General features: G+C 43.5%; 1 protein-coding gene across 1 annotated transcript in view; it reads right to left on the reverse strand.

Moving 5' to 3' along the window:
- Window positions 1-12,196, reverse strand: part of FRAS1 (Fraser extracellular matrix complex subunit 1) — a gene marked incomplete at its 5' end in the record, with an annotated part of 444,917 nt that extends 432,721 nt beyond the window's left edge. Inside the window, 2 exons of the mRNA XM_081100823.1 lie at window positions 5,448-5,479; window positions 12,121-12,196. Coding sequence (XP_080956949.1) covers window positions 5,448-5,479; window positions 12,121-12,196 — 108 coding nt within the window. The remainder of the gene's footprint in view (window positions 1-5,447; window positions 5,480-12,120) is intronic.
- Window positions 12,197-22,093: the final 9,897 nt, after the last annotated feature.

Consider the following 22,093-nt stretch of genomic DNA (forward strand, 5'->3'; position numbering starts at 1 on the left):
CCCAGAGGTGCAGGGATATTGTGGGGTAGGAAAAACACCCGCAAGTAGAGTAGCCAGTGTTCCTCAAGGTATAGGACCTTCCTGGGTATTTTGAATGCTTTCAGGTAATTTCTGACCTGAGGCATGGAAAGAAAGGTAGTGAAGGTAGTGTTAAAGAAGGGAGAAGAGAGACAGCTGAAGTCAGTACATACGTGAGATAGTTTTAGGTGGCTTAGAACCAAATAATCCAGAATGCCACCGCTAGTCCATGGAGCTGTCAAAAGTTGGGAAACACAATATATTGTTGGGAATGTGTGAGAGAGAGAGAGAGTGTGTGTGTGTGTGTGTGTGTGTGTGTGTGAGCATACATATTTTTAAGATGAAGTGACCCCCTATGTTTCTGCATGGTATGTGAATTTCATGCACACTAGCGCAGTCGCGCCTCCGCGAAGTGAAAAAGGGGTTAGCCAGGGACAGCTGGCCTTTGCAGGTCAGGACAGAGACTGGCAGAGACAACTGCATGACAGGTGCAGCAGGGAGGGGGTGGGCACACAGGACTGAAGGTGAAATAAGCTAGTTGTGTTCAGAGACAACCAGCAGGCTGGCTTGGCAGTGAGAAACAGTATGCTCAGTGAAATGGAGTCAGAGCCAGAACTGAGTTTGAACCCTCCCTTCCTCCAGCACTGACTAGCTGTGTCATTTTGGGTGTTTCAGACTTCCTGAGCCTCCGTTTCCTTATCTGTAAAGTAAAGGCAAAATCTATCTCCTGAGACTGTGGAGAGTATGAAGTGCATAGTACATGCTTAATCACTATCCCTGACTCTGCTCCTTATTCTTGGTTGGTAAAGAGGAATGTGTCAGGGTGGAAAAGCACATGCGAGGTGCTGCATCTGGGCGTCCTCCTCATTATCTTCTTACTCTACAAAAACACTCTAGGAAAGGCCTTATGTATCCTCATTTCAGAGAGGAGGCGAAAGAGATTCGGGAAGGTCATGTAGCTTGCTCAAGGTCACTGAGCTGGTCTTTAGCAGAGGAGGAAGAATTGAAACAAGGGCCATGAATGTTCCACTATACATAGCAGCTTTCTAGGCAACTGAAAAGGTATCAGTGGAAGGAAGCCACACAAGACAGGTTGAGAGCTGGCAACCAGCAGCCAGTGCCTAGGATCAGTGTACTGATTTGCCTGATGTATTTTATGGAATTCTTCCAGGTAAAGCTGATGCTTTGCCATTTTCACAGACCTACTCTCCATTCTGGTTACTCACCTGAGAAATGAATGAAGCTAAAACAATTCACATTCTTGCCACCCTTTCATCACCTATAAGATAGAAAGTTTGGACTACATGCTCTCTGTAGTCATTCCTAGCTCTAAAATGCACGTGGGAGAAATTACAAGGCTTGTAACAAGGACCCCACATCACCATCCTCAGAGTCAGCTCCCAACTGCGAAGCCTCTCACAGTAGAAATCCTCTCACTCACCAAGACGTTTAACCAGAGAATCCTGAAATAGTATATAAATGCTCTTAAATTCTTTATTTTAATTCAAAAATGTAAATGTGCCTTCACTCCATTTCATTGACATATGCCTTTCTTTAAGACCAGGTCATGTGGAGAGAGAGCAGCAATGAATTATGCAGACAATTAACTATCTCCAAAATGCATCATCTCCATTTCCAGTGTGAAGTTCCTTAAAATGGAAAAAAAAAAAAAAAAAACTTGAAATGGTTGCAAATAAATCCAAATGCAGAATCTCTCTGGGTTTTTGTGTTTTTCCCCAATCTTTTGCTGTTGTTTCTCTCACACTTAATTTGACAGCAAACTTTTAGTGACTCACCTCTATGGAGTCTTTTTAAAGTATTCAATATAGTTTCCCTAGAAACAAGAATGCTATTCCTTTTCACATTCACATTTCAGCAGTTTAACTAAACTATAAGTCAGATTTTGTCATTCTAGACAAGCTCCTCTGATGACTCACCCACTTACTGAAATGACATGTGCTCTGCCCACCTCTCCAACTTCATCTCCTGCCATCCTCCCTCTTGGTCATGTGCTCCAGTCACTCTGACCTCCACACACTTCTTCAAATGGACAAGCATACTGCATATTTGCTGTTCTCCCATTCTCTGGAATTCTCTTCCCTTGGATAGCTAGGGAGCTAGCCCTTATAATCAGGTCTTCGTTCAAAAGTCACCTTCTTAGCGAGGACTTTCCTATAACCCTATTTCAAGTAGCCATCCTTGCCCTCATTCAGCCTTTTCTACCCTATATTGTTTTTCTCCATAGCACTTATCTGGCATAGTATATATTTTACCCATTAGAATTTGAGCTTCTTGAGGGCAAGGATTTTGTTTGTTCACTGATGCATTCTTAATGCCTAGAATAGCAGGTACAGTTGTTACTCAATAAATGTTTGTTTAATAATAATCTTCAATATACTAACGAAAATGAGAATAATTTACAGGGAGTCAACAGTAGAGTAGATAAAGCCAAGAATCAAATCAGTGAGTTAGAATATAAGGAAGCAAAAATACCCAATCAGAACAGGAAAAAAAAATGAGGATAGTGTAAGGAGCCTCTAGGACAGTGATGGCAAACCTATGACACGCGTGTCAGAGGTGACACGTGAACTCATTTTTTTGGTTGATTTTTCTTTGTTAAATGGCATTTAATATATAAAATAAATATCAAAAATATAAATCTTTGTTTTACTATGGTTGCAAATATCAAAAAATTTCTATATGTGACACGGCACCAGAGTTAAGTTAGAGTTTTCAAAATGCTGACACGCCGAGCTCAAAAGGTTCACCATCACTGCTCTAGGACAACTTCAAGAGTACCAACGTTTGCATCATGGGGGTGCCAGAAGAAGAAAAAGAGCAAGAAATTGAAAGCCCATTTGAAAAAAAAATGACAAAAACTTCCTTAATTTGGTGACAAGTCCAGGAAGCACAGAGAGTCCCAAATAAGGTAAGTGCAAAGAGATCCACACCAAGGCACATCATAATTAAAATGCCAAAGGTTAAAGACAAAGAGAGAATCTTAAAAGCAGCAAGAGAAAAGCAGTTAGTTAGCAATAAGGGAGTTCCCATAAGACTGCCAGCTGATTTCTCAACAGAAACTTTGCAAGCCAGAGGGATTGGCAAAAAATATTCGAAGTGATGAAAAGCAAGGACCTACAACCAAGATTACTTTACCCAACAAAGCTATCATTTAGAATCAAAGGACAGATAAAGAGCTTCCCAGATAAGAAAAAGCTAAAGGCATTCACCACCACCAAACCAGTATTATATGAAATGCTAAAGGGTATTCTTTAAGAAGAAGAAAAAGATAAAAAATATCAACAATAAAATGGCAATAAATACATATCTAGCAACAACTGAATCTAAAAAACAAAATAAACCAACAAACAGAACAGAAGCAGACTCATAGGTATAGAGAACATTTTGAAAGTTGTCAGATGGAAGTGGGATTGAGAGAATGGATAAAAAATGTGAAGGGATCAAGAAGTACAAATGGGTTGTTACAGAACAGTCATGGGGATGCGAAGTACAGCATAGGGAATACAGTCAATAATATTCTAATAACTACATATGGTGACAGATGGGTGCAAGATTTATCAGGATGATCACTTAGTAAGTTATGTAATGTCTAATTACTGGAGTTTACACCTGAAATTAATCTAATATGGTATATCAACTATAATTAAAAATGATTTAAAAATAACTTTTGTGATTGCATTAAGTGTATTGCCTTTCTGACTGAATTGCATAACTACAATAATAAGTACATCAGGCTTGAGGAGGTTTAGAAACATACATAGCAGAGTCTTGGTAAACCAAGAAGCCAACTGGAAGGGTCAAGATTGTGCTGATGCACTAGAGCACAGGCTACTAGACCTGGGCAGCCATGAACCTTGGGATCAGCCAGGGCATAAAACAGAGGGGAGCAAGATCATCTGTTAAACACAAATGGACTAGACAGCCTCTACTTTAACTTGATTAAATTGACCTCTCCAAGTACTTGATGCTTTCATGTTCAAATGCACAGTAACACACAACAACGTCAAATATACAAGACAGTCTAGCCACTTTTCTTCAGATAAAAGCAGAACGACAGAAAAAAGATGGGTTGTTTTTAATAGTCAATTACCTTTAGCAAATTTCTTAATCTTTCATCCTTGGTTCTTTATTAAAAAGGGGAAAGGTGTAAACTAATGCATGGCTTGCTTATTTCATTGGTCTATTGTAAGTATCAGGTGGATCAATAGCTATGAAAATATATTGAAAAATTATGACACACTCTATACAATAAGCAATTTTCTTTGTATTAACATGGATAACTGACTTGTCTATAATAGCTACTATAGCTCCCCAAAACTGATGATGTACTTTAAAGCACATTGATTTTAAAATGAGTCCTAAAATGTATTAAAGAACAAACAGAAGGAAAAGTAGGTTTTTAAGGGTATGAAATGAGAAAGACAGGAAAATGGCTTTCTCCTGATTCTTTAATACAGAAATATAAGGAAGAAAAAAAATCCCATAAATCTCCAGTTACTATATTACATAAAGTTCAGATTCAAGAATATTACTGTAAACACCCATAATTATCTAGACTCCTAGATATTTCAGAAATTTCTCATCTATTTCAACACCACAAGGATAATCCAAGATGACTTATTAATATCACACATGTCAACAGCAAGTTGTGATGGAAATGAGCAAACCCGTTCCAACCATTTCAGTTCTGTTTTTATTACAGCATTTATTAAACCAGAATAAAAAAGTGATGAAGAATGACTTGTCACACCATTTATTAGAGTTGATGGAGCATAGACAGTTTTTTCAATAAGACTTTAACACACTGTTATGCACCATAGTACATTATTAATGAAAAGAAATGCATGAGACTTGCCTCAGCTTTTCCCCCAAGTCATCCTGACTTTAAATTCAAAATCAATTCTATTCTACACGGCAAAGTTTCAGCAATAAAATGTTAATTTGTTGTTTGTTGTTTACCAAATCTTACATTTATAATTCAAAGCAACAGTCAAGGATCCTCCACATTGCACTCAATTTAATAATCATACCTTTTTTTGGAGGGGGTTCAAGAGAAGAGGCAAATGCAACAGGAAGATAAACAAATTGTGCCCTGGTGCATATCTGACAAGAGAACGGGATCTAATTTTCTCTCTGATTGAAAAAACACAAACGACAGCCACGGAATGCAAATTGTGCAGCGTGTTTGTACTTCTCCTCCAATACCCGAGTATCCGAATGGAACTAACTTACTCTGAAAAAGGTATTAGGTAATTGAGTATGATTGTGCCAGGATGAGGGATAATCCTCAAACTGAGAAGGAAAATAAACATATTTCAGATTGACAGGGTCACCTCACTCACTCAATAACCTCAGTCAAGCATTTTACATTCAAAAGAAATAAACCAAAAATATTAAGAATGACCTACCGCCAACAAGGAACCCTGATAGACGCAAGCACCTGTGGAGAAAAACAAAATAAGAATTAAAAGGGATGCATAGCAAGCCAACTGGCACTGCCCTGGCAGACTTACGGGAATATTGCATCTATATGCATCATAATCAGCAAATTGCACTTCCCAAAATCTTAAAAACTTGAGCATCGTGCCCCTGGGGGAATAACCTCATACACCAAAATAAGATTTCTTGTATATACATGAGAAAAAGCATCATTAATATTTAGTATTTGAGTTTTAAAATAAATGCATTTATAATGACATGCTATAATTACAGTGTCTATTTTCATTTGTGACAAATCAGCAAAGCCTCCATAATCCAGTCCCAACTGACTTATCCAGGCTTCTCTGCCACTCTTTGCTAACACAAGTTCTCCAGTCCAACTCAAGAGGCCAACTTAGGACCCTGTGATAAAGCTTTCATATTTCAACACCTTTACTCATCTGTGTTATCTGCAGGAGATGCATTTGGTCTACTCAAGCTCAATGAACGTGATCCCATCTCCTTCATGAAGCTCTCCAGTCCACAGGATTATGCCCTTTCTCCTTTGAGCTCTTAGCACTTTGTGCCTACATCAACGGTTTGTAAATTCATTCTTGTGTACTTCCTTGTGACAGCCTTGCTAAGGGTGTGGAAGTGTTGTATCTACCCCCACAGATTTGCTTCTGTTAGAAAAGAAGACTGAATTTTATTGGGACAGCCTATATATTCTGAATAACTAGTGTATCATAAAATAAATCTTTTCTAAGTTTTATATTTGAAAGCAATGTGAAATTACAACATTAATTAACAAAGACATACACACATTCCCAACCAATTTTTGATCAGCACAATAGGTGTTGATTTAACCTAGAAACATGTGGGTAGTGTGCTAACAGCTACTCTCTCAGAAATTGAGGCTGCAAAGAGATTGCACTAGCAGAAGCACAGCTTGACGCCATGCCACACTTGGTGTCCAAAGAGGAAAGGAAACATTTTAATTTTTACTACAGTGTTTGGCCTCCAACAGATCATTCAAAAATATTAACCAGGAAAGGACTAGTCTATCTTACCCACTAATAATGGAATTAAGAATCTTCAAGAAAAAATGAGATGGCTATTTGCACTTTGAATCAAAGATGTCTGTGGGAAAGAAAAAAACAAAAAACAACAACAAAAAAAAAAGATCTCTGTGGGTAAATTTACTGAAATAACTTTTGTGCCCTTGACATTCAAATAAGAATAACTCGAGATAAAAAAAAAAACCTTGAGTCCAACTGACTTATTTTTCTTTAAGAAACCCTGTTCCTAAAACTTAGTATTTCAGTCTATGGTATGTCATTAAAAAGGATATATATTCATGTATGACATATATGTATACACAGAGTGGGGCAAAAGTATGAAAGTTGTTTGTATGAAAAATAATACAATAATCAATAAGTAATAATACAAGAATAAACTCTGTTTTGCATACTCACAACTGTAAATCTACTTTTGCCCCACCCAATATATATAATAATCATATATAGCTCAAATAAATATATATCAAGACAATTCCATTTCTAAATTAAATGGGTATATTTAATTACTTCTGATGTTTAAAAATAAACGTAAAGATCCTCACTTAGGCACAATTTAACAAAATTTAACCTTCAGAATAAACAACAAAATTTAACCATTAGAATGAGACTATCCTCAAATAATTTCATTGCCCTCCTCCATAGCATTACTTTACAAAAGCCAGTATCTTTTCAAAGCTCCAAAAGAAATCAAGTATCTGAAGAAGTATCCAAGTACCCACATCAAAGTCCACTTCCGGAAGTTTTAGGTGGCTGCTATAAACTCACTCTAACTTAAAAAAATAAAGCAGCATTGAGTGTGTGCCACCACATACACATCTGGTTAAGCCAAACACCTGCTAGAGACTAAAGTCAAAAATGGTGTGTATGTGCTGGCAAATTCCATCACCAGGAAAGGGAAATAACTCAGTGTGGGTCGCTCCATGATGTACAATTCCAAAAGAATAAGCTTTGCCCTCTGAGGGCTTTCCTAAACCAGAACAGCTTTACCCGGAAGGCAGCTGCACAAATGAGTCTCCATTAACACAGCTTCCAAAACCTCATTTCTACTCTCCAGAGGAAATAAAGCATTCCAGTGATGCCCGGTCCTATCAAACATTTATCACCACCCATGGCCAGATGCAGTCCTCCAAGCAAGCATATTTCTCCCACACTAGCACACGCTTCACACCCAGCGGCAGATGAAGTTGGGAGGCTTGCTGGCGTTGGCTGCTGGGGGCAGCTTCGGGTTCTGACCTAGCGCACAGGCCTTTTCCATCATCGATCAACTCGTATAATATGGAAAACAAAATTACTCCACTCATCACTTTCTTTCTTAAGGAGTACTGGAAAGACTGCAGCTCTATCTGAGGTTTACAGTTATGACTTTATTTGAACTTGAAAGGAAACTCCTCAAGGTGACTTCCGACAGATAGTGTTCTAGAAGGAGAAACAGACCTTCTTCAAGGGAAAACAAGAAAAATCAGACAGCAGGAGCTGGAGTCCTCTGACCAAGAACTTCGCCAGTTTCAGGGCATCGAATACAGCTGAGATGCTAGCTGATTTAACTTCTAACACCTTGTGAGAAAGTGCATCAAGCTTTGCTGGGTGAAGTGATCAGATGCACCAAGAAGGCAGCTGAGCTCCCGAGGCCTTCCTCCCAGGTGGTTGGCTCCTTTCTTGCAAGTTACATAGGCAAAAGGTTACTTCATACCATTTAAATAAGTAAATGTCTGCCCTTTTGCACATTATAATGTACTCCTATATAGAATCTAAAGTGTACAGATAAAATCTGAGGTATAATTTGCACCAGTATTATTCACTATAGAAACTGAACCTGCTAAACTAAGTAAATTAGAGAAGTCAAATCCAAACACACGTCAGACCCATTAGTTCAAAGATCAGATATGACCATAAGATATGAAGAGATTTGGAGAGCATGGTATCACAAAAAATATGACTCCTTAGGATCAAGTAGCCACAAGTTGCCATTGAAATGTTCGAGCTTTATGCTGTGTACAATCCACATATGGCTTGTACAATGTGGAAGAGTGAAAGCAGATCCATTTTCTGTACTGATAGGACTATTCACATCCTGTTTCTTTAGATCAATTAATAAAGTAGTTAAAATGAAAATGGGCCAACTGTTCTTGAACTATTCTAAGATTTGGCACAGGGCTTTAACTTTGCCAGTGCAAGTCCCCTCCCTTCTCCTGGAAGCTTCATGATTACTTGTGCCTGAGCAACACTGAGTGATATTGCCACTCAAGTCCACAACAGGGCATGCAGATGGCTGAGCCCTCACTAAGTAAGGTACATGCAGTGCGTAACACCCAGAATCCAGTCCCCAGAGAGAAAATGTCATATGACGCAATCAAGACCCTATGACAATTCAACACCTCTCTGTTTCCACTAGCAGGTGGCTGCCAGAGCCAAAAGATGCAAAGTTGGAATTATTCAATATTGGGAAACCCACCAAGGACCAATGTTCACATACCCCTACTGCTACTTTATGGAATTGATGATTTCTGGATATTTAAATTCCTAAGGGCAGGTTTATTATTTTATGTTTGTATCCCCCTCACAGAAATAACCTCACACATAAGCTCTCAATAAAGATTTGTAGAATTAAAAAGAAAAATGAAGAGAGGCTATTTTTCCCAGCCAATGTCTTCTCTTCCTTAATACTGAGTTTTAAGCATTGAATCTTACACAGAAGAAACTCTCCAACCAAGAGTAGAAGCAAACATGCTGGTATACCCTTGGATAAAACACACTAACAACTGATCCTCCTCACTGCATTCTGTTAATGACATTTAAGGGAAAAGCCTGGAAGATTATAGGATTGATGGAAGTCACATGGGGCGTGATGGGACACAGGCTAGAATTCAGTTCTCTTAACTGCCAATTAAGGAGTCTTTTCCTATCCCCAAGCCAACATGTTCTATCATGTAAGTTCACAGGACTTCCCCATCAATACCACTCAAGATGCACTTCTCCAGAAAATTCCATGGCAGAACTTGTCAGATTCAAAAAGCAGCCATGTTTGCTAGAAGTGTCTCTGTAACATCTTAATTTATATAGTTCTCAAACCATAGTAATTTGTCAGATGGCAATATAAGACAGTGTAAATTATCTGTGCCAATAATTTATTTTTCTCTTAATAATTAAAAGAAAATTCAGATTGAGAAAGTTACAACTGACCACAGAAAAAGACAGAAATTATTGATTTTTTCCCCCCTATGCTGGATGATTAGCAAAAGTATTTTAGAACTATCACTTGTCCAACTCTGCATTTGGTAAATGACGTAACCACAACCCAAAGAAGTTAAGTGATTCATTCAAAGTCATAGGGCAGCTTATCAGGGAAGCCAGTCCATCTTAGTTCAAAAGAATGTGATTTGGCAATACTTGTTCATGTCACCAATATTTTTAAGCACGTACTGTATAGTAGGAGCTAAGTTGGAGATATAAGAATAACTAGGGCCCTGGCCGGCTTAGCTCAGTGGATAGAGCATCAGCCTGCGGACTGAAGGGTCCCAGGTTCGATTCCAGCCAAGGGCACATGCATGGTTTGCGGGCTCGATCCCCAGTAGGGGGTGTGCAGGAGGCAGTCGATCAATGATTCTCTCTCATCAATGATGTTTCTATCTCTCTCTCCTCCCTTCCTCTCTGAAATCAATAAAGAAATATATTTAAAAAAAAAAAAGAATAACTAGGATCCATCCTAAGCCTCAGTTAAGTGAGGGAGATGGAAACCAGGCCTTTATCAATACCTAGAGGCCTGGTGCACAAAATTCATACACTGAGGGGGGAGGGGTGGTCCCTGCCTGTGCCCTCTGGCAGTTGGGGTCCCCTCAGGGGATATCTGCCTGTCGGCTTTGGAAGAATAGCCCCCTTGCGCCCTGCACTCCTCCTCCCTCTTCTAAAGTTTCTTAAACTTTGCCCAATATATCAGCCAGTCTTCCAAAGAGTGAACCCTGCAGGCTCTTAATAATAATGGCTTTTGTAATTCAAAAGATTTGGTTTTGTAAAACTGACTCATTCCAACTGCCCCCTGGTGAGCTATCTGGGAAAGATAGCACGATTTTCTGCGCTGCTGGGATATGATTCTGAATAAGAAATTGCCACCACCAAATGAAAACGTAATTTTTCTAGGTCTCAAGTTGCGATTTGGGTGGCCTGGATCGATTCTCCCATCTAGTTTTATTATCATAATTAAGCCCTATAAGTGTTATTTTTTAAAGTGTGCACATACACCCCCCATATGTAATACAGACATGTTTCTACAGGTTTGCCCTGTTTGAAGGAAGGCTGCACGGGCCTCAGACGTGCCTTCCGCGGGGAAAGAGCGCATTGGACATACTTCCTGGGAGGGTGCGGGCAGGCCGTACCTTTCTCCACGGGAAAGTCCTCACAGCTCTGCATGGACTTCCAAGGCTATGCCACTTTGTCCCGGAAACTAGCGAGGAAAAGGCAACTGCCCAAGGCAGGGCTTCGTCCTCCCCGGGGCCAGCCGCCGTCCGGTCCCGCGCCGGGGCTCAGCACCCGCGAACCGCCCCCACGCGCCACCGGGACTGAGAAGGCGCCCCGCCCCGCCCCGCCCCGCGCACGCCGCCGCCCAGGCTGCGGCTCCGATTCGCGGCGGGGCAGGTGAACTCTTCCTCCCGCAGCTGGATGAATAATGAATGGAGCCGAGAGGGGAAGCCCGGCGCTGAGGAACAGGCCGTCTTGCTTCCAGCCCGCCGCCCCTTCCCCCTCCCGGCGCGCTAGCTAGGCGACTTTGCCGGCTCCTCGGAGCAGGTGGGAGCTGGGGACGCCTCGGGTCCCCGGGCCCGCCAGCCCACGACCCCCAAGATCTTGATGTACTTATTGATTCATTTCTTTCCCTGCGCCCAGATTGCTTTTGCTATCATGGCGACAACAATGCCCACCGTCTCCTTTCTCTCCCCCGGCTCCGGGGTGTTCTGGAAGAAAAGTAGGAGGCAGGGGGCTAAGTCAGAGAATTAGGCTAAACTTATTAACCACTGGTTCTCCAGGCGGGAAGCCTCCTGCTTCTCTGTACTGGGAAGATTTCCTTTCGTGCCATGGAATTGCCTGCGTCCGGAACACGCTCTAACCAGCGAGTTATAAAATCTTCACTGGACTTTAAAGGGAGACGTATTGGGACGGAGAGGGCTGGAGAGCAATGGGGGCTTTAGGGGCCGATGGTACGTTTCATAGGAGCAGAGAAAAAAAAACGTATTTTTACACAGGTAAGAGCACTTGCTCTCTCGGCACCTAACGCTCCATGTAGTTGCTTTCCATTGGGGGCCGCGGGGAAGGGGGAAAATAGAGAATCCAGTTTCTGAGACTCCACCTCAACCCGGCACCCACCCACCCACCCAAATGCACTTCGGGCAGAGAGCGAGGCGGGAGACCGGCTGGTGATCCGAAGGCAAAGCCATCAGGAGTGGAAGTCTCAGAAAAAGCCCACTCCGGTTCTATTCCCACCCACCCATTCCCCCCAAAAAACTTTCATCTGGCCCACCATACCGTAAACCCGCGGGGTTTGTTAAACAGCACGGACACACACACACACACACACACACACACCGCCGCTCCTCACCTTCAGAGCGAGGAGGCAACACTGCAAATTCCGCCAGTGCTAGGGCCACCCCGAGCCACACTGGAAAGACACCCATCGCCGCCTGGGCTCCCGCGCTGGAGGAGCCCAGCCTTCAGCAGCCAAGAACCCGCTCTCGGCCAAAACGCGGTCTTCAGGCGGGGGGCGGCGGGCGGCCACCTCCTGGGAAATGAGGCGGTGGAGAGCTCTCTCGCCGGCCCCAGAGGCGCCGGGAGGGCGGGGGATCCGCTCCGCTCTCTGCCCAGCTCTCCAGCAAAGCAGGGCGCCGACGCGGGCTGAGCTCGGGAAGAGGCAAAGCGCCGTTCTCCCGGGCGGTCTCACCGGAAAGTTGCGGGTCACCGGCTGATGGGCTCACCCAGCATTTCCCGGAGGCCGGAGCCTTCCGCTCCCGGGTCCCCCACCGTGGAGATCCCCGCGCCGGTGCGTCTGCAGCAGCTTTTGAAAGTTCGCTAGACACCTTACGTCGGCGCTGCGTCGGCAGAGGGGGTCGTCAGGAGCCCGGAAGGGCCCACCCACCCACCCTTCCCACCCTTCTGCGGGCCACTGGGCTCGGCGGACCTCGGCCGCGGGGGGCCGCTCGCAAGAAACTTTGGGCTGCGCTGCGGGCAGCTCCGGGGACTCGCGGGCGCTGCAGCCGCGCGGCGCCGCCTGGGGCTGCGCTCCCTGCAGCAGAAGGTCCTGGAGCTTCCGAGGAAAGACCCGGGCGGCGGCGCGGGGGGCGCTGCAGCTACTTTGCTCGCCCCCGACCCCCACCGCCGCGGCTCGCTCCACGCCCACCGCTACCTCCGCGCTGAACGCCGCGGAGCTGGTCTGCGGGGTCGAGGTGTGCTCATGGCAGTGGAGGAGGAGCCATAATTGTCAATGCGCGGAGGAAAGAGCTACCGGGGCTGGAAAGAACCCCCGAACTCAGTGCCACTCACACCCGAGAGCCCGGAGACGCACAAAATAAGGCCCCCTTTGGATGCCCGCGTGTAAGAGACACGCTCCGCCCCCCTCCGCCTCCCTCCCCTCCCTCCTCTCTCCCGTGCTGGGCGTGAAAATGGACCCAGGGACACGGAGCTTTGGCAAAGATTCCAGAGAGTCACGTGGGGAAGGGGGAACGCGGGGAGGGGTGGTGGTGAGGGGAAACCTAGAGAGCAACCTGATCCCCTCATTCGTTCTGCCGGAGTTCAGATTGCCTTTGTCTGGAGCGGGATCGAAAGTGGTCACACCAGAGAAGGGTAGGAGGGGAGATGGCGGGGTCCTTGCTCAGGCACAGCTGAGGACTGTGCGAACCGGGTCCACACCCCTCACGCAGGGAGAGACCCTCTCCGGAGTAGGGGACACCCCCATTCAAAGGCCCTGGCGCTACCCTCACCCCACACCCTGCCACTCCTGCTGGACTAAGTGCGAGAGGCGGACCTGATCCATCTTCCTTGCTCTGGGACCCTCCGTCGCCGCATCGTGGGTTTACCCAGCAGCCTGGGAGGATCCTGGTGTGTGTGTCCTAGCGGGGCCTCCCACCGCGAAGGCACCTCTACCGCTCCTGGCTGCGGTCTCTGCGCGGTGGCTGCAGCCGCGCCCCCAAACGCCCCTGACTGGGAAGTAAATGTCAGGGGGAGGCAGACTCCAGCGCACTCTCACTGAGCAGAGGCCTTGATTCCTGTCAGCACTGAGTAAGGGCAGCTTTTTTTTTTTCTTTTTTTTTTTTTTTTTACCAAATAAAAATAGCTGGTCTAAGGTTAAATAAGCATTCCATAAGATGAGAATGGCTGCATCTAGGAGATGCTGGCTGGCTGGCTTCTGATTGGCCCAGAGAAGAGACATCCTGGGCCCCTCCGCTGACCTGCGATGGACGAGCCTGTTGGAGGGGAGTTTGTCCAAGGAGTAGAGTTTGTCCAAGCACTGAACGCCAAGAGGGGTCCCCCTGTTTAACTCACTGAGTGGTAACTGGCAGATCCCTGGGACTACTCTTTAGCCAGAACTAAGAGGAAACCTCTGACAACTGATTTCTGAGTGCTGAGAGGCCCCAGGTACTGTGCAACTGGCTCTCTGGCTCTCCTGGGTTGTGGTGGTCTCAGGGACAGAGACTGTTTTTCAGCTTGTATATTTGTAGCACATCGTAGATGCTCATTAAAAGTCCACTGAGGGAATGGACTGAGAAAAATAGTAAATCCCTGAGAGCAGTGACCATATCAAGTGAAGTTGGGTGTCTTAAACCCCCCCCCCAACAAAGGATCCCCTCCCTCTTTTCTTTAGAAAGTTGACATTTTCTCACTCCCTTGTAAAGTGCTGTGAAAACTCTGCTTCAAAAAGTGTTACTACCCCTACCCCGCCTTATAGAGGTTTTGTAGTCACCAATGACTAAGAGTAACTTAGACAATTTGCTCTTTCAAGAGTCAATTTGATTTTATAAAAAATAAAAAAAATCATACAATCATGGCACTCGAATTAGTCTCGATAAGACATCTGTTATTTTTATGCTAAATGCAAATGTGCTACTTTTTAAAAAGGGAAAGGAAATGAAAGAAGGAGGGAAGGGAGGGGGGAGAATCGCATCACCAAGTTTCCCCGAATCCATCATATGCTATATTTATAAATAGCATCCCCTTCCACCACCAGCCTAGCACAGGGGCACACACTGGCTCACTGGACTCATCCTCCCTTTACCCTGATTACATAGAGAGCTAGTCGGTAGCCCCAGAGTCCCTGTACCAAGATCCTTGGATGACCAAATGGTTAAAAGGTTCAACCAATAATTTAGTAATATTAGGCATATCGGGTGCCCTTCATGTCCATTTCAATTGAGATATTGGAAAAGGAATTCTATTAGCACAACCTGTTCCATTATGATGGGAGTTTAGTAAGCACTTTTATAGATAAGCAACTCCTCTGAACTACCCCATCTGTATAAGCTAACCTCCACCTATGAGTGCTCTCTTTCAGCAGCCAGTGCTTCCAGTGACAGGGAGTTGGCAGTTCACTAGCCAGATACTTGGATCTATAGCTTCAATGCTCTTCATTCACACGTCTGGATTCCACAACTTCTGTTAGTATGACCCACAATATCTCCTTGGCTCAGCCTTGCTGTCATCGACTGACATTTCCCTGGCCTTTTGCTGCCCGCCTTGAGGGACTGACTTATCAATTCCTGCTGTAAATGATAGTGATAACAGCAAGAACAGCTAACACCTATTGAATACTTTGTTCCTAACACTGTACCCTTTCCCACTTGATCCTCCAGTAGCCTTGTGAGACAGGTACTATTATTTTCTCCATTTATAGGAGAAATCATTAATGTTCAGAGGGTAAAATAATCTGTCGGAATTTAGACAGCTAATAAATGACAAAGCATATTAGAGCAGGCAACTCTAGCTGCAATAACAGACAACCCCCACATTGCAGTGTCTTAAAACAACCAAAGTTTATTTCTCAATTACATCCTGGCCACTGCCCATAGGTGGCCACTGATATTGATGACTTCTTGTGAGGCCGTCATGGAACACAGGCAACTATTTCTGCATCCAGGAAAGAGGGCGATAGAGGCATTGCAGTACCTAAGTCTTTCTCTCAAGCATCCGGTGACAAGAATAAGTCACATGACCCCAACCTGACGGCAAGGAGGGCTGGGCCCACAGGGAACACATGGATGTGCAGTGAGCACTAACTGTACTGCTCCACTCCAGAGCCCACGCTCTAACCGTCTTAACTCTCCGCAGCTGCACTAGCTCGTTCTCACCAAAGCCCCAGGTTGAACCTTCTCAACTAACGCTCAGGCTTTGCTGACCTTCATTGCAGATGCTCTACTGTTTCTCCAACGTGTCCTTACTCCGCTCTGCTGCTCTTCCACTTCGCTCTCCTTTCCCCTTCTCCCTCCTGTCCGCCTTTCCTCTGCCTCTCACGGTCTTTGTTCTGTACAACCCCACCCTAAGTATTAAGTCTTGTATCTTTCTCCTATATGTGCCTTCTCTGAATTCCTTTCACCTGCTCCGGCAGTGTTCCTGCAGTATTTGTGCATTTGTTCTGGCTTGTCACGTTCAGCATGTGACAATATTTATTGCTTTGTGTGTGTGTGTGTGCTTCAAATAGTTACATCAAAAAAGAATAGTCAAATAATGCAGAGTATAAACTGATGGGCTCTGCTATAATCTAAAACCCTTCTCCTCCCGCCTCCGTTCACACACACACACACACACACACACACACACACACACACCATGTCCACAGAAAATACATTCTGGCACTTTTCTGTGCTTAACAAATATAATTATTTTTTTATAAAAATAGAGTCAGGGTTTACATGCTATTTTGTAACCTGCCTTTTTTCTCCCACTGAATAAAATAGCTAGGCCACACGTTTCTAAGCCAAATCATATTGATCTACCTCATTCTTAAGTGCTGCTTGGGTTTACACTGTATGGATACGTCTTTACCTATTTAGCCAAACTCTTTTGAAGAACATTAAGGTTGTTTCCAATTTTTTGCTGTTATAAATAATACAGCACTAAAACATCTTTATAAAAGTTCTTTGTGCACTTACCTAATTATCTCCCTAGAATAAATTTTGTAGTGAAATTGCTGGGTGAAAAGCAGGCATATTTTTCGTTTTCATACAATCATTTAATCTTTGCAAATTCAAAAGGTAAAATAGCATTTTGCTTAATACCACTTATTCGCTTTGTTACCTCAGGCATAGTAACCTCCCTGAACCTCCGATTCCCTGTCTATGAAATGGACATTGTAATAGTGCCGACCCTACAGGACTTTTTTTTTTTTTTTTTTGCATTAAATAAGATAGAAGGATCATACCTGACACAAGTTAGCCACTTCACAGATGTTAGACAAGTGGAATACAGGTATTTTTTAAATTTGCATTTCTTTGCTCTTTAGTAAGGTAAAACTTTTTCTTATACTTACTGTATTTCTTGGTGTGTGTGCAAATAGGGTTTTTTATTTTATGTAGAATTATAAGGTTTTTTATATATTCGGGATGCTAATCCTTTTTTATGAATGTGGACATTGCTATGCAGAAAGGGAGTGATCACTGGCCATTTATTTTTGTGGAAAATGATAGTTCCCCCAGTAGTGTTACTGGAAGGACATGTAAGACCAAAACCAAGAGAGAAAAAAAAGGCTTTTTATCTAGAACTTTCTTCCTGGGATAAAATAAACAAAAACCCCATTTGGAACAGCCCCCCAATCCTTACACACTGGTTCAGTCTTTTCTCACTGGTCAATACCCCTGCTTCATCAGTGGTTAATCATTTTACTATAACCCCTTGCCTATCACAGCAACATAGCAGAAAGCCAAACATCAGAGGCCACTGAAAATGCCAAATGGTCACAGCAGCCAATAAAGGAAAGTTGCTAGGTCATCTCAGCACATTTAATCATTTTTTTTTCAGCACAGATTGCACTGGCTTTGTTTTACAAATAAAAGTCTTATAGTTCTGGGCCTGATTCATCCTGCACTTCAGCATTGCATACTAACTTCTAAATTTTTTTTTAAACTTTGTTGTTCTCTGTATCACCAAATATCTTCTAGTTACACCTCAACCACCTTGAATAACCTAACTAGCTAATTAATGCAGGTAATAAATACAACATAGCCATGGCAATTAGAAAAAATACTGAGCCCAGCCAACATGGATTAGTGGTTGAGTGTTGACCTATGAACCAGGACGTCACAGTTCAATTCTCATTCAGGGCATATGCCCAGGTTGTGGGCTCGATCCCCAGTGTGGGGCGTGCAGGAGATGGACGATCAGTGATTCTCTCTCATCATTGATGTTTCTATTTCTCTCTCTCTCTCCCTTCCTCTCTGAAATCAAACATAGATAGATAGATAGATAGATAGATAGATAGATAGATATAGATATAGATAGATATAGATATATGACTGATAATATCAAGCACAGACAAGGATGTAGAACAACTGGAACTCTCATGTTTTGTTGGTGTTAATGCAAAATAGCACAGACACATTAGAAAAGTTTGGCAGTTTCTTATGTAGTTACCATATGGCATAGCCATCCCACTCCTAAATATTTACCCAAGGGAAATGAAGACTCATGTTCCCACAAAAACCTGTATATGAATGTTTACTTTGGCGTTATTAGTCACCAAAACCTAGGAACAACCCAAATGCCCCTCATCTGGGAAATGAATAAAGCAATGGTGGTACACTTATACAATGGAATACTACTCAGCAACAAAAAGGAACAAACTACTGATACACACCACAGCATGGATGAGTCTCAAGTACATTATGATAAGTGAAAGAAGCCAGACTCAAAAAACTGTGTACTCTGATTCCATTTATGTGACATCCTTGAATGGTAAAACCATAGGGTCAGAAAACAGGTCAGAGGTTCCCAGAGGCAGAGGGTAAGGGGGGAGTTGACTAAAAGGGCAGGGTGATTTGGAGGAGAGATGGAACTGTTCAAAAACTTGCTTGAAGTGGCAATTACATTACTGTATGTTTGTTGAAGCCCACAGAACTGTACACGAAAGAGGGTAAACTTTACTGTCTATAAATTATACCCTAATGTAAAGCATGGAAAACAAACAAATTAGGGTACTCCTAAGGCTTAGGAAGAGCCACACTCAAGGGGCCAAAGAGCCTCATGTGGCTCGCGAGCCGCAGTTTGCCAACCACTGCTAACCCATCTGAAGAATGCTGCCTTTTGCTGTGTCAGCTCCATCTTCCACTGGGATCCCCCTTAGGCCTGAGGAGGATGCTGGGCAGGGGTGAGGTGGAGGAGGGTCAATGTGGGAAAAATTGGCACATCTGTAATACTTTCAACAATAAAGATAAATTTTTTAAAATAAATTTAAAAAATGAATATAAAAAATGGCCAGCAATTTGCATGCATTTATTTGAGCAATCTATAGAGGTTGATGCTGAGTTATCTAAGAAAAGCAAGGAATCTATTTTCTTGTGCACCTGCAGCAAACACATCTTTGTTTCATTGGCCCACATTCTTTCCCATGCTCATCCCTGATTCTGCACGTTGGACAGAGTATGAAATTTCATGAACTAGCTAAGACCTGAGTCATCAAAAATGCCCCACCCCTACAGTCAGAAGTAGAGTTAACTTCCCCCCACATTAAGGTGCCTAGTGAGCCAAACCAAGATGCTTAGAAAGTAATAGATAATCCTATATAATAAAAGGGTGGTATGCAAATTGCTGGGAACAACCAGTCGCTATGATGCACACTGACCACCAGGGGGCAGACGCTCAACCCAGGAGCTGACCCCTGGTGGTCAGTGTGCTTCCACAGGGGGAGCTCCACTCAGCCACAAGCTGGGCTGAAGGCTGTCAGCACAGCAGCGGTGGCCAGAGCCTCTCCACCGCCGCAGCAGTGCTAAGGATGTACACGGGGAGTGGGCCTAAGCCATCAGTCGGACATCCCCTGAGGGCTCCTGGACTGGGAGAGGATGCAGACCAGGCTAGGGATCCCCCAGAGTGCACGAATTCATACACTAGAGGCCTGTACACTGGGCCTCTAGTGTATTAATAATCACACTAGCAAACCAGGGCTACCAAAGTATATGGCTTCCTAAGGAAAATGTGGATACCTGAATGAAAAGTTGGTAGCTAGTAAGAAAAAGTGGAATGGATATTGGGGAGATAATCACAATGGCCATTTTAAAAATTATTTTAAATCATATCCATACCTACCTGTCTTAGTCCATTCAGGCTGCTATACTGAAATACTGTAGACTGGATGGCTTATAAACAACAGAAATTGTTTTCAGTTCTGGAGGCTGAGAAGTCCGAGATGAAGACATGGGCAGATTCAGTATCTGGTGAGAACATGCTTCCTATGCACAGATGGCTGCCTTTTTGCTATGTTCTCACAAGGCAAAAGGGGTGAGGGAGGGCTCTGGGGTCTCTTTTATAAGGGCACTAATCCCTTTCATGAGGGCTTCAACCTCATGATTTAATTACCTCTGAAAGGCTTCACCTCAAAATGGTATCACATTGGGGATTAGGTTTAAACATGAATTTTTTGGGGGGTGAGGAGGATATAAGCATTCAGTCTATACTACCTACAAAGAAAACAAAGAGTCCCTGAGGTCATAATTACCATATACTCTCTACGAGGTAAACTCATTAAACTGCAAAGCTTGCTTCTGAATCCAGCCTGTTTTCCAGATACTCTTTCCAAGGTAACATAAGGAAATCCACATTAGTGAGCTCAAGCCTGCTGATGTGCCCTGGGCTCCCTGTCCACAGCCCACGCCCCCCAAGACTTCTTAAAGACCTCAGTGTAGAAACAACAAACAACACCACCTTCTCAGAAGTAAGAATCATGGCTTTGAGATTATTTTCACTGCAACCCAATGATATTGGCCTCCACAAATCAAGGAAGGAGAGACTGGATCATCTCACTGAGCCCAACAAGTGACACCTACGATGCAGTCTAAGCTCTAAGACTAACTGGTTGACTGACTTTAGACCAGGCCTTAATAGATAAGATGGCCTCCTAAGTCCTCATCTGTAGAAGGGAGATAATAATGCTTGGAACCCACTTATTCAACTAGGTTGTTTTTGAGGCTCAAATTAAGAAAATAGATATGAAAATCTTTTGAAATATTAAGAGCACTACACAGTGTAAAGTATTATTATTAAGAACTTTCAGCTAGGTCAGGCATTTTTATGTGCAAGGCAGTTTTAAGGCTATGAATAATCATTCTGTGGTAATTGGATATGTAAATGCTCTCAGAGGTCTATTTCAGCAGGCTATTCAGATAAATCAAAACTGATGATGATGATGTTGATGATGACATGATGATATTTCTCTAATCGTGAATGAGAAGCAGAGAGCAAAGATAATGATCTCACACCTTAATCCATGGAAAAAGACTAAGTACCTTTTAGCATCTTTACTTTTTAATAGATTTTCAGTAATGATATAATCAGAGCTGCAACTTTTACTAGCAATGGGAGTCTGATATGTTTCCTCATACTAATCCATTAGCTTTTAATTTTGCTGTTTTTCTCCTTAATCCTATGAGTACCTAGTAACAGCTGAGCTGCAATATGTCTGGCTTTGATGCCTCTGGAGTGATTCAATCTTAAAATGATGGCGGATTTTGAAAAGACCAGGAAGAACTGGCCATGGGTTCTCAGGGGAGTCCCCTGGCAGACAGGCAGTCCTGGACCTGCTGTCATTTTTAGGAGGTTACAGAGTTGAGAAATATTTCCCTTGTGGGTACAGGACAAAAAGAAGGTGGGAAAGCAAATAGTGAAGAGCCATGTCCGTGTCCCTTCACACCTTGCTTAGAACCAAAAAGTATACAGAATTTGAAAGTGCCTCGCAGATGGGAGAAATGTTTGTATCTCCCGTGGATGGCCCCTTCTTATCAACTCCGTCATGATCCTCAGAACCACCAGTATGCTACTTCTCACCAAATCGTTTCAACATGGATCTGAATCAATGATGCATCAAAATAGTGTCAGCATGGAAAATCTAACTTGCAATGAATATGGCCAAAGCTTTTTATTAAAATGTAAAGATATATACTGTCTTACTTTACATAAGAGGCTATAAAGAGATGCCACTCTAATAAGTAAAAGAGAAGAATTGCAAACAATGCAATTAATTTCCTATATATCCGAGAACAGAACAAAGTTTATACCTATACTAGAGGCCCTGTGCACAAAAATTTGTGCACTCTGGGGGTAGGGGAGCACCCCTCAGCCCGGCCTGTGCCCTCTCGCAGTCTGAGACCCCTCTGAGGATGACCACCTGCTGGCTTAGGCCTGCTCCCTAGGGGATTGGGCCTAAGCTGGCAGTCAGACACCCCTCTGGCAGCCCGGCAGCCCTAGGGGGATGTCCACTTACCAGCAGGGAACAGACCTAAGCTGCAGTCGGACATCCTTAGCACTGAGGAGGCAGGAGAGGCTCCCACCACCACCGCTGTACTGGCAGCCATCAGCCTGGCTTGTGGCTGAGCAGAGCTCCC

This window comes from Myotis nattereri (assembly GCF_964212035.1).
Source record: "Myotis nattereri genome assembly, chromosome: 1".
Taxonomy (NCBI): domain Eukaryota; kingdom Metazoa; phylum Chordata; class Mammalia; order Chiroptera; family Vespertilionidae; genus Myotis; species Myotis nattereri.